The 17,173-nt window shown below is 40.5% G+C and overlaps 2 protein-coding genes across 3 annotated transcripts; one reads left to right on the forward strand and one right to left on the reverse strand.

Moving 5' to 3' along the window:
- Window positions 1-5,088: 5,088 nt before the first annotated feature.
- Window positions 5,089-11,954, reverse strand: medag (mesenteric estrogen dependent adipogenesis). The gene is made up of 4 exons (XM_066700287.1): window positions 11,709-11,954; window positions 10,774-10,889; window positions 7,523-7,708; window positions 5,089-6,456 (listed from the first exon to the last, which is right to left on the reverse strand). The coding sequence occupies exons 1-4, from the start codon at window positions 11,902-11,904 to the stop codon at window positions 6,319-6,321; spliced, it is 636 nt and encodes a 211-aa protein (XP_066556384.1). The 5' UTR covers window positions 11,905-11,954; the 3' UTR covers window positions 5,089-6,318.
- Window positions 11,955-12,839: 885 nt separating this feature from the next.
- On the forward strand, window positions 12,840-16,816 carry tex26 (testis expressed 26). Of its 2 annotated transcripts, none has more exons than XM_066699711.1 (8): window positions 12,840-12,937; window positions 13,046-13,208; window positions 13,692-13,776; window positions 13,900-14,062; window positions 14,457-14,613; window positions 15,377-15,553; window positions 15,884-16,045; window positions 16,523-16,816. In XM_066699711.1, exons 1-8 carry the CDS (start codon window positions 12,893-12,895, stop codon window positions 16,642-16,644), a joined length of 1,074 nt encoding a protein of 357 aa, XP_066555808.1. In that variant the 5' UTR covers window positions 12,840-12,892; the 3' UTR covers window positions 16,645-16,816. The 2 variants fall into 2 exon arrangements, with proteins under 2 accessions (XP_066555808.1, XP_066555809.1); XM_066699712.1 differs by having other exon boundaries at window positions 13,046-13,160.
- Window positions 16,817-17,173: the final 357 nt, after the last annotated feature.

Genomic DNA, 17,173 nt, shown 5'->3' on the forward strand with positions numbered 1-17,173 from the left:
CTTTACTGTGAAAGAACATTTATTTCAGATCAAAAACTCTCTTTGACTACATGTAAGGAGTTACTCCATATCCCAGAGGTAAAAGTGCACAGGGCATTTATTAATCACAACATCAGCATGGATTGAGGGAATTATGTTTAAATATATATATATATATATATATATATATATATATATATATATATATTATTACTAATAATAATCATCATCATCATCAAAAAAATTGATATACTTTATTTATACTTGGAATAACAAGAGCCGAACAAACAAAAGTATGTGACATCACTGAAAGAGTGAAAATGTTAAAATGGCAATGGGCTGGCTATAGAATGCATCCCAGGAGATGAAAAAAGACAGAGAAGAAGACAGGAAATAGAGAAGAAATAAGAAGCTTTGCATCTTGGAAAAGAGAAACATTGAAACAATGGGGAGTCTTCATCCAGCTATGGATCAATAATGTCTGCTGCTGCTGCTGCTGATGATGATATATACACACTATATATATATATATATATATATATATATATATATATATATATATATATATACAGTACAGTGGCTATAGGAAGTATTCAGCCCATTGGACTTTTTCACGTGTGTGTGTGAACATTAAATGCTGGAATGCTGCTGATACTTTAGTGATCCCAGTTGTTAGCCATCACACCACCACCATTTAATAACTGATAAAAAAGGAGAGGAATTGTGTTCCCAAACACAACCTTATTTAAATGTCATGGAAGGAATTTGCAGGTGAGGGAATTTTCTCCTACAAAGCTCCATCCTACACATTCATTTTTAAATAGGCAAATCTGTATAACCACAGAGGGACTTCACCAAAGTACTGCCTGCGTGTTGCATACATCTACCTCACATCAAGGCTTTTACTATGGAGTAACAAAGAGCTGATTGTAAACCAATACATTATTATTATTTTTGAATACTAACATTTGAATATTATACAGTTTGCATTAAATTGATCTCAAGAAGGGCTGACATGAATTCTGGGGAGGTGCTCTGAAACATAAGACATTTTTTTGTAAGTGTGCGTGTCGTTGTTTTCAAATACATGCAATCAAACAGACAAAATAATATAATTCAAATGATTTTGAGGCTCGTTTCCACATTTATCTATTATTAAACAGACTTTGGTGTGATATTAATCAGTGACACATTTACAATGACTCATCATAAAAAACTAAATTTAAAAATGCTAAAGCTTAGATCACTTTCTGCACCGAGCTTTCCTCCTATGCTTTCTCGTCATTTCTCACCAAATAACTGCCCTCATTGCTGGCTGTTATGGAGACTCAGAATGAAACTGGGTAGGACTTCCTTCCCACAGGTGTTGTGCCACACACACATATACCATTTTCGACTTTACTCAGCTTTTTTACATCTAATTTTAAAGTACCAGTACATCTATAACAATCTCTCTGACTCACAAGGGCAAGTGTGCTTATTTAGGTGTTTTCTACTTAGGTCTGCATCACAAACTTCCTGTGATACTTAACATTTACACTTTTACACATTTACACTTAAACTTTTCAGCTTCAGCCACATCGCTGGGGAGTTTGTTCCAGATTGTGACGACTCTCTGTGTAAAGAAGTGTCTCCTGTTTTCTGTCTTGAATGCCTTGAAGCCCAATTTCCATTTGTGTCCCCAGGTGCGTGTGTCCCTGCTGATCTGGAAAAGCCTCTCAGTAGGACATTCCCTTCAGACCTGGAATAAGTCTGGTTGCTCTCCTCTGAACTGCCTCTAGAGCAGCGATATCTTTCTTGAAGTGTGGAGCCCAGAACTGCACACGTATCCAGATGAGCTCTAACTAGTGCATTGTACAGTCTGAACATCACTGCCCTTGTTCTCAATTCTACACTTTTGACAATATACCCTAACATCCTGTTTGCCTTTTTTATTGCTTCCCCACATTGCTTAGATGGAGAAAGTGAGGAGTCCACATAGACTCCTAGGTCTTTCTCATGTGTTACTTCATCTAGTTCTATTCTTCCCACGTGTAATTATAGTGGATATTTTTGTTACCTGCATGTATTACCTTGCATTTGTCCACATTGAATTTCATTTGCCAGGTGTCGGCCCACAACTGAATGTTATCTAAGTCCCTTTGAATAGCCTGTGCTGCCGAGATTGTATCTGCTGAGCCGCCTATTTTAGTATCAGCTGCAAATGTGACAAGTTTGCTAACTATCCCAGAGTCCAGATCATTAATATAGATTAGAAAAAGCAAAGGCCCTAGTACTGATCCCTGTGGAACTCCACTGACAACCTCACTCCAGTTAGAGGCAACTCCTCTAATCGACACCCTCTGTTTCCTAGACATCAACCAGTTCATAATCCATCTACTTACATTACCCTGAATGCCTACAGCTTCCAATTTGAGGATCAGTCTTTGGTGTGGAACCTTATCAAAAGCTTTTTGAAAATCGAAGTATATCATATGCTTTCACAGGATCTACAGCTGCAGTTGCATGTTCAAAGAATTCTAATAAATTAGTAAGACATGATCTGCCTCGTCTAAACCCATGTTGACTATCTCCAAGAATATGTTTTTCTTTAAGATGTTCCTATATTTTCTATCTAATAATTTTTTCCAACATTTTACAAGTGATGCAGGTGAGACTGATTGGTCTGTAATTTCCTGGCTCAGTTTTGTCCCCTTTCTTGCGGATTGGTATGACATTTGCCATCTTCCAGTCAGTTGGCAAATCCCCTGTTCTAAGTGTCATTTGGAATATTTGACTTAGCGGCCTATAAATAATTTCCCTCATTTCTTTAAGTACTGTTGGAAATATCCCATCTGGCCCAGGTGATTTGTTGGTTTTTAATTCTGCTAGTCCCTTTAGTACCTCCTCCTTATTTATCCTGATCTCTCTTAGGTTGTTAACCTGTGGCATGTTATCGGTTTTTTCTTTTGTGAAAACCTCTGTGAAATACTCATTTAGAATATTTGCCACATCTCGTTCGTTTTCCAAGATTCTTCCATTTGTGGCCTTTATCTGTTTCACTTCCTCCTTTATTGACCTCTTGCTGTTGTAGAACTCTTTGCATTAGTTTTAGCTCCAAGAGCTATGTTTCTTTCTATTTCCCTCTTTGCTTTCCAGATCCCTGTATCAGGGAGTACTGTATATACACTCACCTAAAGGATTATTAGGAACACCTGTTCAATTTCTCATTAATGCAATTATCTAACCAACCAATCACATGGCAGTTGCTTCAATGCATTTAGGGGTGTGGTCCTGGTCAAGACAATCTCCTGAACTCCAAACTGAATGTCTGAATAGGAAAGAAAGGTGATTTAAGCAATTTTGAGCGGGGCATGGTTGTTGGTGCCAGACGGGCCGGTCTGAGTATTTCACAATCTGCTCAGTTACTGGGATTTTCACGCACAACCATTTCTAGGGTTTACAAAGAATGGTGTGAAAAGGGAAAAACATCCAGTATGCGGCAGTCCTGTGGGCGAAAATGCCTTGTTGATGCTAGAGGTCAGAGGAGAATGGGCCGACTGATTCAAGCTGATAGAAGAGCAACTTTGACTGAAATAACCACTCGTTACAACCGAGGTATGCAGCAAAGCATTTGTGAAGCCACAACACGTACAACCTTGAGGCGGATGGGCTACAACAGCAGAAGACCCCACCGGGTACCACTCATCTCCACTACAAATAGGAAAAAGAGGCTACAATTTGCACAAGCTCACCAAAATTGGACAGTTGAAGACTGGAAAAATGTTGCCTGGTCTGATGAGTCTCGATTTCTGTTGAGACATTCAGATGGTAGAGTCAGAATTTGGCGTAAACAGAATGAGAACATGGATCCATCATGCCTTGTTACCACTGTGCAGGCTGGTGGTGGTGGTGTAATGGTGTGGGGGATGTTTTCTTGGCACACTTTAGGCCCCTTAGTGCCAATTGGGCATCGTTTAAATGCCACGGCCTACCTGAGCATTGTTTCTGACCATGTCCATCCCTTTATGACCACCATGTACCCATCCTCTGATGACTACTTCCAGCAGGATAATGCACCATGTCACAAAGGTCAAATCATTTCAAATTGGTTTCTTGAACATGACAATGAGTTCACTGTACTAAACTGGCCCCCACAGTCACCAGATCTCAACCCAATAGAGCATCTTTGGGATGTGGTGGAACGGGAGCTTCGTGCCCTGGATGTGCATCCCACAAATCTCCATCAACTGCAAGATGCTATCCTATCAATATGGGCCAACATTTCTAAAGAATGCTTTCAGCACCTTGTTGAATCAATGCCACGTAGAATTAAGGCAGTTCTGAAGGCGAAAGGGGGTCAAACACAGTATTAGTATGGTGCTCCTAATAATCCTTTAGGTGAGTGTATATAATTTGAAATATTTGTAGATTTACTGACTCAAATGTAGTGGCCACCATAACTCACTGCACTGGACCCACAGAAATATCTATTCATGTCTATATATTAACAGAGTGGAAATGCCCCGCAATGCAGCAAGACAAATGTGTATTCACCTCCAGGACCAGGCCTTTTCACCTGGAGTCTGAGCTGACTGATTGTCCTGCAGATCAGAAAGCATACACTCTCAGGCAGATCAATCCATCAATGGGGCTCCTTCAGAGACATACATCAGTGAACGCTGGGGGCCGTCTATTGCCACACAGGCTGTGTGCCAGTCCCGAAAACCCTACTCAGTCCACCGCTTTTAATTAGTACCAAAATAGTGCTCTGAGATCTGAGATGCTGTAAATTGGGTTAGGCATACAAGTTATGGGAGTTTAATTATGATTTATTGTTTAGTAAATAGGATATGAATCTGTTTTCTGCTTGTACAACAGTGGATATATAGTGGTGCACTATGAGGGCAGAGCCACAACACAGATCCACTAATAAATGACCGCAATAACTAGGCCCTTAATAGGATAAAAAATATATAGTGATTACAGAGCTTCCTAAGCATGGAGGCGAGCCTGTAGCTGTTGCCAGACTGATTGTGTGAGCAAAAACTTTGTACAGCTGCTCACTTTATATTTGCAAGTTAAATTAATAAAATAAATAAATAAATAAATAAAATAAAACATGGCATGTCCTTACTTAACCCAAGCTATTTATCCAATAGCATATACAGCCCAACATTTATTTTCACCATTGTATTCACAAAATAGTTGTTTTGGTAAAGCATGTGGAAACAATAGCCTTAAATAAGTAGTAATCTCTAAGCAGGCCCAATCAAAACGAGGTACATGTTTCTGTCCGAACAATGACACCACATTAATCAAACATCGCCACCTTGTGGTTAAACAAGTCGCTCTGGTCAGACATGAAACAGAGGAACAACACATTCATCTGATTTCTTTTAACATTTTCTCGAAAATGACCATCAGCAGGAAGTGTCCGTTTCTTATTATCAGTGCCCTCTTAAACGCAAATGCTCAAAAAGTTGTAAAAGAGGTTTAGACAAATATAATGGATGACAGTTAAGGCAAAAACAGAAAACAGGTTACAGATAAACATACTTTAAAATGACATTTAAAAAGCCAAACCACTCTACCCCCCAACCCTGGCACTGCTGGGGTCTGCTGGTCAATATGGAGCAATACAACGGTGGTTCTTCTATTATGATGAAGCTGAATGAGAGTGCAATTGATTGGGCTTCAATACAGCTGTTGCTGCAGATGTGAGACTGATTGTGGTTTGAGCCAACTGAACCACACATTATTTATATGAAGCATATGTTCTAAATGTGCTGTACAGTTTCAAGAGACTTCAACAAGTTATTCAATCTATTTTCAAACAAGCACACAGTAGAATAATGGCATCCAACTCTCATTTGATCCATACGTGATGTCCTAGTGCAACATTTCAAGCAGTTTCATTTTAGCTGCCAACATTGAGAGAACTTGGTCGTAGATTACAACCACAGGGGAGCTGTTTATTGCCCTATTTGACCAGCAGAGGGTAGTAGAAGAACAGGAGTGGTTTGATTAAAAAATATACACCTTTAAAAAATCCATGGAGAGAGATTTTGAAAAGCTGGAATAATAACCAGAATGCACCACAGATCTCCAGGATAACAGCAAGAGATTCCCGATATAGACGCATAAGATCAGGGAGACAGAAAGGGATTGCTTGGCTAGGAGCCTTGTTTGAAAAACTACCTTTGTGTTAAAGGTTAAGCCCAGTCCAAACGATCCTTTAAACCTCTTGAATATATAGGCTGGCAGCAGCTGGCAGGTTGGAAGCAGGTGCTAACTAATGCATGTTTCTGAAGTGGGCACCCATGCTGTAAAACATAACTGACAAACAGTGGTTTTTGTTCAAGAAAGCAGTCTAAAATCAGCCAATCCGCTGGGAGAGTCTTTAATGTTCTTGTGCACTGCTAGGTTGGAGGAAGTCAAAAGACCTGCTTTCTCTGCGATCTCCTCTCCTTTATGCCCACAGGTGAGGCGAGAACCCTGTGGAAAGCAAGGCAGCGCGTGTTATCTCACAACTGTATATGGCAAAGGGACACAAAAAGACAGAAAACATACTGTAATGGTGATTAAATAGTTTTCTGCAAATACAATGCCAGTAAAACAGTTTATAAGCACAACAACTATTAATGAAATCCTACTGGTTGTTTTTAAGTCTGTATTTAGTTCAAGAATTTGTGTTACACTCCAATATCATGTTATGAAGCTTACTAAAGTTCTCAAAATCACAATCAGACACTGAAATTGTGATTTTGACCAGTCACAAAAAAGTCAGGGTTCATACACATTTAGAACAGATACATTCCAGGACTTTTCCAAAACTATTCCATAACATACAAATACATTTCCATGACTCACTTTACATTTTAATAAATGGTGTATTATTCTATATTGTACTGATTGTGATAGAAATACTTGTTTAACAAAAAAGTTATTTACCACTCCACTTCTATTAAGTAACTGAAATATACAGTATTTATATCTTAGTTTATAATATTCATGATAGGGGGAAAAAAAAGATTAAACTCTGTTGTGGGCGTCTTTTTCCAGGAATCACCCCCCCCCAACCCCCCAAAAAAAACACATTAACATTTCCTTTTTATGGTCCTTCAGCAACCTCATACCACGTTCCCACATCCCTGCCAAATATACACACACACACATACTTTGATTTAGTAATAAAAGAAAAATGTAAATGTGTGAAATTGGATGAGTGCTTGGCAGGGATATAGCAGTGTGGTACCAGGTACACACACACACACACACAATAAAGATCTATACTTACATGATAGGTATGTATTTATTGAGTAATTGATAATGACATTTGACTGATGTTAAATGGTAAATAGCTAAATTGTAAAATATCTAGGAGCAGTGAGTTGACAAAACTAAAATTACGTTACGATTTTATTTTGCCACTGTCAGAAGTTAAAACAGCTGGGCCAAATGCTAAATGTTCATATTTCAACTCTTGGGGGACAATATGGGAAGCTGCGTTAAACAGGTTTCACTGCACACTTCAAGAGCACTTAGAAAGAATAACAAATACCATTCCAAGAAGCTTGAACTTGTGGTTGCTGAAGCCAAGCCAAAATGGGAAGTCGAAGAGGGCGTCAGAGTGGCATTTCAGCATGAAGCAGGTGTTCGTCCAGGCTGGTTTGAATCTCCGGCCATCAACACACATTTCAAACCCCGTTTCATTTGCCCAGTTCTGCAGTGCTTCCTTCACGTCAATCTAACCATGTACATTAAAGTTGAACAAGTTCAGATCAGACTGCATTTCTATATGAAGGCCAGGATACTGGAGGAAGAATGTGTTAAACACTGGGGCTTCAAGTTCACTTAAGGGTTTTACATCACTTCTCAAAAATGGTCACTTGTGCTACAACAAAATCAATCATATTAGTATTTTGTCTTAGTATTTTATTCTGTTTAGGTAAGTGTAGACACTAGATACAAGATCTACTCCCCTTCATCTCCTCCCTCAATTCCTCACTCCTCTCTGGCCGTTTCCCCTCTGCATTTAAACAAGCTGCTGTCATCCCACTCCTCAAGAAACCTATTATTATTATTATTATTTTTTTATTATTATTTATTTATTTATTTATTTATTTATTGGCAGATGCCCTTATCCAGGGCAACTTACAACATAAGTGCAATACAAAGTGCAAGAATACAGTTAAGTACAAGGCATCAATCATTACAAATTCAAATTTACATAACACAAAGCAATTCAAAGCATAATACATTGTACAAATTCCAATTTACACAAGTAAATACAATAAGTGAGGTCATACATCCTGGAAAGTAAAAGCTAAGTGCAGGCAAGATGTTAGGTCACAGTGAAGGGCTATGGGAAAGGGAGCAAAGGGGAATCAATCAATAATACAAGTATTAGTAACGCAAGTAGCATGATAAAATGTTGTAAAGTGCAATCTTACAGGAGAGTAAAGAACTAATATTACAAGTAGAGTCTGAAAAGATGTGTCTTGAGTAAGCACAAGGACTCTGCTGTTTTGACTTTGGTCGTTCCACCATTTGGGGGCCAGGGATGAGAAGGAGCGGCTCTGGAGGAAGGAGAGTGGAGAGGAGGCAGAGTTAGTCTTCTGGCACTGGAGGAGCGCAGTGGTCTGGAGGGGATGTATGGAGAGACGAGTGACTGAAGGTAGCTTGGTGCAGTGTGGTCGAGACAGCGGTAGGTGAGGGTCAGTGTCTTGAACTGAATGCGTGCCGGTATCGGGAGCCAGTGGAGGGAGCGGAGCAGTGGAGTAGCATGTGCGAATCGGGGCAGAGAGAATAACAGACGAGCCGCAGAGTTCTGGATGAAACCTACCCTTGACCCTACCTCTCCTCAGAACTACCGCGCCGTCTCCCTACTCCCCTTCCTCTAAAAGGCCCTCGAGCATGCGGTCCAACGTCAGCTCTCTGCATTTCTTTCCCATCACTCACTCCTTGGTCCTCTGCAATCCGGCTTCCGCACAGCTCACTCCACTGAGACGGCTCTCCTGGCAGTCACCGACTCCCTCAGCTGTGCTCGGGCGCCTCCCTCTCCTCCGTCCTCATCCTCCTTGACCTCCCCGCAGCATTTGAGACTGTCGATCACTCCATTCTCCTCTCCTGCCTCGCTGACCTTGGAATCTCTGGGACTGCTCTCACCTGGTTCTCCTCCTACCTCAGTGACTGGACCTACTAAGTGACATGGCGAGGTACCTCATCCACCCCCCAACCTCTCCTCACAGGTGTTCCTCAAGGCTCCGTCCTGGGCCCCCTCCTGTTCTCTCTCTACACTTGCTCCCTGGGCCCCCTCATCGCATCCCATGGTTTCTCCTACCACTTCTACACTGATGATGCCCAGATCTTCCTGTTTGTCTGCTATCTCCGCCTGGATGCATTCGCACCACCTCAAGCTCAACCTCTCCAAATCAGATGTCCTGTTTTTCCCCCACTCTTCCTCACCTTCTGCTGATCTCTCCATCTCGATCCCCTTGGAATCCACCACACTCTCTCTCCTTCTTCTTCCACTAAAAATCTAGGCGTCACCCTCGATCCTGCGCTCTCCTTCTCCCAGCACATCACCACGCTGACACACACCTGCAGATTCTTCCTGAACAACATTCGCCGAATCCGTCCTTTCCTCACCGACTACTCGACTCAGCTGCTCGTTCAGTCACTGGTCCTCTCCCGCCTGGACTACTGCAACTCCCTCCTGGCTGGTCTGCCTGCAACTACTACCCGCCCACTCCAGCTCATCCAGAACTCTGCGGCTCGTCTGTTATTCTCTCTTTCCCGATTCACACACGCTACTCCACTGCTCCGCTCCCTCCACTGGCTCCCGATACCGGCACGCATCCAGTTCAAGACACTGACCCTCACCTGCCGCTGTCTCAACCACACTGCACCAAGCTACCTTCAGTCACTCGTCTCTCCATACATCCCCTCCAGACCACTGCACTCTTCTGGTGCCAGAAGACTAACGCTGCCTCCTCTCCACTCCCCTTCCTCCAGAGCTGCTCCTTCTCATCCCTGGCCCCTAAGTGGTGGATCGACCTTCCCACTGAAGTCAAAACAGCAGAGTCCTTGACCTCCTTCCGGCGCTTACTCAAAACACATCTTTTCAGACAGTACTTCTAATTTAGCCATTTACTCTCCTGTAAGATTTCACTTATACAATGTTTTATCATGCTACTTGCCTTGCATTAATAGCACTCATATTGTTTATTTTGATTTCCCCTATGTTCCCTTCCCCTTGGGCCTTGACTGTGACCTAACATCTTTTCTGTACTCATCAGCTTTTACAATCCAGGATGTAAGACCTCATATATTGTACACACTTGTGTAAATTGGAATTTGTTTAATGTATTATGCTTTGAATTGCACTGTATTATGTAAATTGGAATTTGTAATATTTTATGCCTTGAACTGCACTGTACTTTTGTACTTTGTATTGTGCTTATACTTTGTAAGTTGCCCTGGATAAGGGCATCTGTTAAGAAATAACTACTACTACTAATAGATAATTGGTCTAAATCCTTTTAGGACATTAAGCCAGAGTGTGGTGATAAGTAAACCGCAAAATGATTCAGACTGATGACACAGAAACACATATATAAAGACACCTATTTACAATGGTATTAATGCATATATAGGTTTCTTGCCCTCAAAAAAGGAGCAAATAACCTAAGTGAGTTACTTTGTCCTACAAATTAAAGCGGTTTGTCAAAACATCAAAGACCCAGTAAAGAAAGCAAGATTCAGTCTTGGAAGCTGTGACGCATACATCTAAAGTGGAAAAGATCTTACTCTGACATGGTAGCTTTCCCCAGCCACAGACGAGATGGCCCAGTCCAGTCCTTTTTCAATCTCCCACTGAATCCCTGGGTGGCTCCCATTAATGGGCACAATTAAATGTTTAAGGACTGCGGAATCAGACAATACCAGGTTAGAATCAAAAACCTTTCCACTGTATTGAATCAATCGGCAAAATGTATATAACGTTGTTTTAGCCCAAGTCAAGCCCACGTTTAGTTAAGCATTAAAAAGTAAGCTCTGTTACATGATACTTTTCCTCCTTTGTTTGTCTAAGCCTCTAAGCCTATGTTAATGTGGACAGTGTGCTGTTTCCCTGACTCATTGCGGCAGGCTGGGCTGCTAAAGAATGTCTGCAAAGAGCGAGTCTGCTAACTTTTTCCACCCACTTCAGCTGTTAATAATATCAGCCAAGCGTGTAACAACAGAAGGAGCTCAGCACCAGAGAATTAAACAGTTGAACAATATCTTTGAAGGAATAAAACACTATAAAAGCACAGACTGATTTTGCTTCATGAATGACAATAGCGGTTTCGGTATGATACACAAAATCCCAGAGATTAGAGTTGCCTGTGAGCAACACATGCACACAAATAATTTCATAAATAAATGTGTGCTACATGAGAGCAGGTGTTAATATTATGGCACATTATTTGGTTTCCCACTTGCATTATGGACTCCAAATACTCCCTTTCATGCCTGTTCATTTCTAGTCTTGAGAGTAGCCTAGTCAATAAACTCACAGCACCTGGATAGAGCACATATTATGAGTCCATATCCAGACTCCTCTTGGATTGGAAAGCAAAACACTGGTTCCTCCTAATCTTAAACACTCTATATAAATATACATATGGCCTTTCTGCAATAAAACCCTTCAGACAGGCTACAGCACAGTATAATCCTTAATACAAGAGCTGGGTTTGCAATACCTTCGCCACCCTTGTCCACTTTCTTCTTCGATAAAGCTGAGCTGGGGTCGCAAGCCGAAACCAGGATGAAAATCTGTTTGGACGTGAGGCTTGCCCTGATATGCGCATACTCTTGCAAAGAACGGGCTTTGATTGTCCTGAAAGAGAAATGACAACATATGCAAGTGCAAATGAATAACAGGAGCAATGCACGCATGTATCCTACATTTTGTTCTTCTGCTTTGCTTCCCAAGAGAAACCCCTCTCCTGCACCCTAAGGGAAGTGGATATCAGAAATGTAACGACGACACACCTTTGGGTCTTAAAGCCACGCCCCCGGGTTCCCGGAGGAGGAACATAGTCATTATGACGACTCAGAGGGCTACTTCATGACGTCATGTTATAAATGATTGTTGTCAAAGCAGGCACGCCAAATGATTTCTACATCAGCCTTATTATTGTTATTATTTCTTGGCAGACGCCCTTATCCAACATACATACAGTTAAGTACTACTACTACTACTAGTAAAACAAGACAAACTCACTTATAAAACGCAGCTGTTAGACTTTGAATATATTATTTTAATTGTATTTTCTCTATATTAGTAGGTGTACCAGTATGCCAAATATTGATTTAAACATTTCAATATGCCAGGTATCTACAGTGAAATATAATTATTTTATAAATCATCCCAATTTTGTTTGTAAAATGCGTACAATGTTTCCTATGTAGACATTAGTGTCCGCAGGGCAAAATAACTAGTATGATGATGATGATGATGATGATGATGATGATGATGATGATATATTATTATTACTACTACTACTACTACTACTACTACTACTACTACTACTACTACTAATAATAATAATAATAATAATAATAATTATAATTATAATTATTATTATTATTATTATTATTATTATTATTATTATTATTATTATTATTAATACATTACTAACAAACGTTATTGCATGTCTGTCACAATTGGTTCATAAGTACCAGCTTTTCATTTCACTTAAGTTAAATGATGATTAAATATGAATAGCTCTTTCCAAGCCCCCAGCATGGCCTCAATCAGCAGGCTCTCCTGTGTCTCCATTATTTCCCAATGCTTAGCAACCCCAGTGCGACAACACTGGCCGCGGGTCCCTGAGCGCCGGCGCCTCCGCTGCGCAGTCAGCGCACCCTCGTCTGCACAACCATGGAGGAGCTGCGAACAACCCGTCGTGTACCAATGGCGACCCAGGTGAGGTCTTAATATAACACTTCATTGTTTAAGAAACCCTGACATGTCCGTCGATTACTATGAATACAGAAACTAAAGTGGGTCTCTATCTTTCCTGCTGGTGTGCAGTTGAGCGGGGACATGTTGAGAGCGCAGTTGGAAGAACAGCCTGATCCCGACCCAGACGGGCACAGATGTGCCTCTGTAGCGCATCCTGAAGAGCCCAACACACACACCGCTCAGGGTAATGGCAATCGGGTACCCAGAGCCAGGACTTCAATGGCAGCGATAGGTATGTGAAAGTGCCAAGATATTAACAGATATTAGACAGTTATCTGTTACTCACTTTCACTTTTTATGTTTTATTGATTGTGTTTTGTTCTTATGTGCAATTGTTGGCGAAATTACCATTCTATTTAAAATATATATACAATTATGCATATTTGACCTACTGCTGCTGTAATAATTATATTAATATATTCATAATATATGCCTTAGCACTTACAATTGTTACAATACATCACATAATTTGTTTTTACTGGAGCAATCTAGGTAAAGTATCTTGCTCTGCTCAAGGGTACAACAGCAGTCCCCACCTGGGATTGAACCCACAATGCTCTGCTGAGGAGACCAGGACCACTACTCCACACTGCTGCTGTATTATTAAACATTATTAAATTATAATGTTATTTGTTGTTCTTGTAAGATTTAATTGGTTATTATATATTTGTAAGGGTATGTTTTTGTGTAATTAATGAATTGATTTATTGTGCAGGTGGTAAACACAATTGGGATCCTTATGAAACATCAAACAATCGTGATTTTATTTACAGACCAAACTCAGCAACACAAGCTGTTCGGTAAGTAAGAATAAACACATTATATTAACACACCCATATTGAAACATTTCAGTTAGTTACTTTTTTTACTTTTTACTTAGCCTGTTACTGTATATTTTCCTTTGACATACCTACATTTCACAGTCCTACAACATCCAAGGCCTACAGGGTCTCTTATGAGTTGGGGGATCCAGTTGGTGCAAGTTTTTACAGTCAGGAATTCTGCTGGAAACCATTTTCCAAACCAGATCACATCCGAAGCGGGACTTCTTCCGGAAACCGGAGGAACAATCCTCACCCCAGCCAGGTGACAAACATCTCTGTCTAATCTCCCTGAATTCAGGCATAGCATCTGTAGAGTAGCAAAGCTTGATAGAAAAAAAAATATCAAATCGATATCAAAATGTCTGTTATCTGTCTTTTATCATTCGGTACACTCAAAAAGCAGATAACTCACTGATAACTGTGGAATAAAGACTGGATCATTGTCCAAGAATTCTAATGACGATGAAAATGTAAAAGCCATTTATAGGGCTGAGGTGTTACACAAGTGTATATATCATCTCTATAATGGCAGCCTATTAAAACTGTACTTTGCACCCCTTTTCCTTACATTAAATTATGTTGCAGCCTTCTTACCATGAATGGTATGGTTGTCAGTCTTGGCTGAGATGTGCTAATTCATGCTATTTGTTTCAAAGTCTTTCATGGTCTGGCAGTTACCCAAACAAGAGAAGCAGATTTCCACAGACAGCAGGTCACCCTGGAAAAAGCCTCCTTCCGAAGAGGAAATCAGAAAAGCCTTGACAGCCCAGTATCGCTCAACCTATAAAACAGATTACCTGGGTATACCTCAAGGTGTGGAGCTTTCTTACTTTGTGGTTTCCGAATACATGGGGTTTGTAATAAAGTGAGGAGCTGAAATGGAGTTGCATGTTCACTGGCACAGTTTCACAGGAAGCAAGTGCTGCCAGTTATAGCTTCTGTTTTTTTGTTTTTGTTTGCTTTTGCATCCAATTCTTGCTTACGTACAAACACCCTCTAGCTGTGATGTCTTGGCTAAACTCTCCCCAAGACTTTTAAATACCTTTGCCAGCACTGTCAAGCTAATGTTCCCCTGTCATGCATGAGCATAATTAATGATCCTTTTCTGTTTTTGGCTACTTGTACAGTTGCAAGGATGTAGCTTGATTAAATCCCTTTCTCAGGTGGTCTGAGTTTGGCTACACCAGGCAGTTTGAACTGAGAAACTGTGATAAAGCTGAATCACTTGTGCTAAATTGCTGAATTAAATGTCCCAGTGCTGGTTGTGCCTGATTAATCCTGTGGAAGTCAAGTGATTCTGTCAGTTATTTAGGATAATACTCAGCTGTGTATTTTTTCAACACATAATTTGTATGGTGACCAGGACCCTGTGAGACAAGATGGGATTTTGAAGATGCCTTAGAAAGACAGAAAGACATTAACGTTTAAATCAAAGTGCGGATAATTGAACTCCTGGAGCCTGTGATTCGACAAGAGAAGTCCATAATCATAATAAAAAAAGAAACATTTAAATTCACAAATGTGACTTTTTTAGACAATCCATTCCACTTTGCTTATTTCAGGTTTCATATTTCAGGGTTTCAGGTCAAACATGTCATTCCTGCTCCACTAAACTGGAAAAGAGACATCCCCCGATGTTCCCTGACTGAGACGCGGCACCATTACCAGCCACCCAAGCATAATCCTGATCTCAGGAGCTCGACCTCACGATATGGGAGTAACACACAGCACCGTGTGCCAGCAAAAGGAGTTGGTAAGACTATGTTCAGCTGATCCTGACTCTCTGTGACACATAACACACGCTTCATCTCACCCAATCAAAAGCAGTTATGAAAAGGTTCTGTTCATCTGGCTTTGAATTTTGTCTCTCCATGCTTGGCAGTTGGGAACAGGTTCGCTTTGAAATTCAAGTGCAGAATTAAGGTTGTTCCGAGAAAGCCTGAAATGTAAATACGTATCAATTAACCTTTTAAGAACACACGTCCCACAAATTGCATTACTTGTGCTTGAAATGTTGAGTGCAATGTTAATGTGAATCCTTCCCTTTCTGTATTTTGCCTTTCCCAAATAATGAATATACAAGTGCCAAGTGTGACATATGAACACATCAAAATCCAAGAGAACGGGAAGCAGCTGACCACATATGACCGGCATTTCGGGGGGCAAAAAGAGGACATTTCCACAGTGCTCAACTCTCTGCAGCCCCAGGAGCTTCATCACTTCCTTCAGAACGTACCTGAGAAAGGTATATGAATGGAGGGGTTTGTTCCTTCTGTAGCCAGGCCTTTGTCCTCTCTGTTATATTCCAGACCTTTAAGTGATTATTTCTGTGTGATGGGCCACCATTTACACATACCTCCGATGAGTACTGTTGTCCGGTTGGGTTTTTTGTACAAGTTTTGTTGCAAGAGGACAATTATGCTGGTGACCTGGCAAATTAATTAAGGTTTCAGCTGCACAGTAGGTTTGAGTTGACAGCACCTTGAACCTTGAGTGGGAAACTGCTAAGATAATTTCCATTCATTCTAGAATCCATAAGCTTAAACTCTCCTCCATCTCTATACAAATGCTTGGGCTAGGAAAACATCCGTCTTACTCTCGTCTGTCAATGGAGTTGGGGCATTGGGGCTAGAACAGACCATGTGTTGAGCTGGCTTGTTGATCACAACTTCAGCTTGGCAGCAACCAACACTCCTTTCTCTAACATTGTTCTTCTCTGCAGACAAGGTGCTCCTGCAGAGATTCCTGAGAAGTGTCACCTTCGGCAGTCAAACGAAACATACGACGGACCCACTTTCACCCTCAAAACCAGACAGGATGTCCGGATGGCCTGGGCCTTTGTGAATGTCAGCTTTTAAACAACAATTAACCAAACTGGCTGTACAAAAATAGTGTTATTAGTCTAGACTAAAAAGATTTGCAATGTTTTAATTTTGCGTGTTTTTAAGGTACTGCCTTCAGAATTCTTTAATTGTTGTCATCGTTGTTTGCAAAATGAATAAAAATCTGATATCTAGATTGTGCTTTGTTGTTCCCCATACTTTATCACATATTGAAACTCAGACTAATGAGGCAAACTGCAAGAGGAAAATTAGACTTAGTCAATATAAGCTATACTGTGTGACTTTTAACTTGAAACCTTTGCATTTTTATGTTTGTTTTTAAATGGTGTTTATTCGCATCTTCTGCTGTTTCCACCATTGAAAATACCCGTTTTGTTGTAATAAAGACTTCAAAACATACGTTTTTAGTTTCTAAATATCTTAGGCAGCCAAGGGAGGTTTGCAGTTCTAGTAAGATAACATCAAACATGAGAATAGAATCCAGCAAAGGTAAAGGATTAGTTCAAATGGCCTCAAACAAGTGAGTCACT

Source organism: Amia ocellicauda, chromosome 3 (assembly GCF_036373705.1).
Source record: "Amia ocellicauda isolate fAmiCal2 chromosome 3, fAmiCal2.hap1, whole genome shotgun sequence".
Lineage (NCBI taxonomy): Eukaryota > Metazoa > Chordata > Actinopteri > Amiiformes > Amiidae > Amia > Amia ocellicauda.

What these genes read in the sequence shown, in the direction of transcription:
- medag (XM_066700287.1), bottom strand. Translation starts at nt 11,904, where the DNA reads ATGCGTGCATTGCTCCTGTTATTCATTTGCACTTGCATATGTTGTCAT. An exon ending in GGGAAAGCTACCATGTCAGA is followed by an intron (nt 7,709 to 10,773) that starts GTAAGATCTTTT and finishes GTACATGGTTAG; the next exon opens with ATTGACGTGAAGGAAGCACT. An exon ending in AGTTCAAGCTTCTTGGAATG is followed by an intron (nt 6,457 to 7,522) that starts GTATTTGTTATT and finishes TGCTTTCCACAG; the next exon opens with GGTTCTCGCCTCACCTGTGG.
- tex26 (XM_066699711.1), top strand. Translation starts at nt 12,893, where the DNA reads ATGGAGGAGCTGCGAACAACCCGTCGTGTACCAATGGCGACCCAG. An exon ending in ACAATCCTCACCCCAGCCAG is followed by an intron (nt 14,063 to 14,456) that starts GTGACAAACATC and finishes TTTGTTTCAAAG; the next exon opens with TCTTTCATGGTCTGGCAGTT. An exon ending in TTACCTGGGTATACCTCAAG is followed by an intron (nt 14,614 to 15,376) that starts GTGTGGAGCTTT and finishes TTCATATTTCAG; the next exon opens with GGTTTCAGGTCAAACATGTC.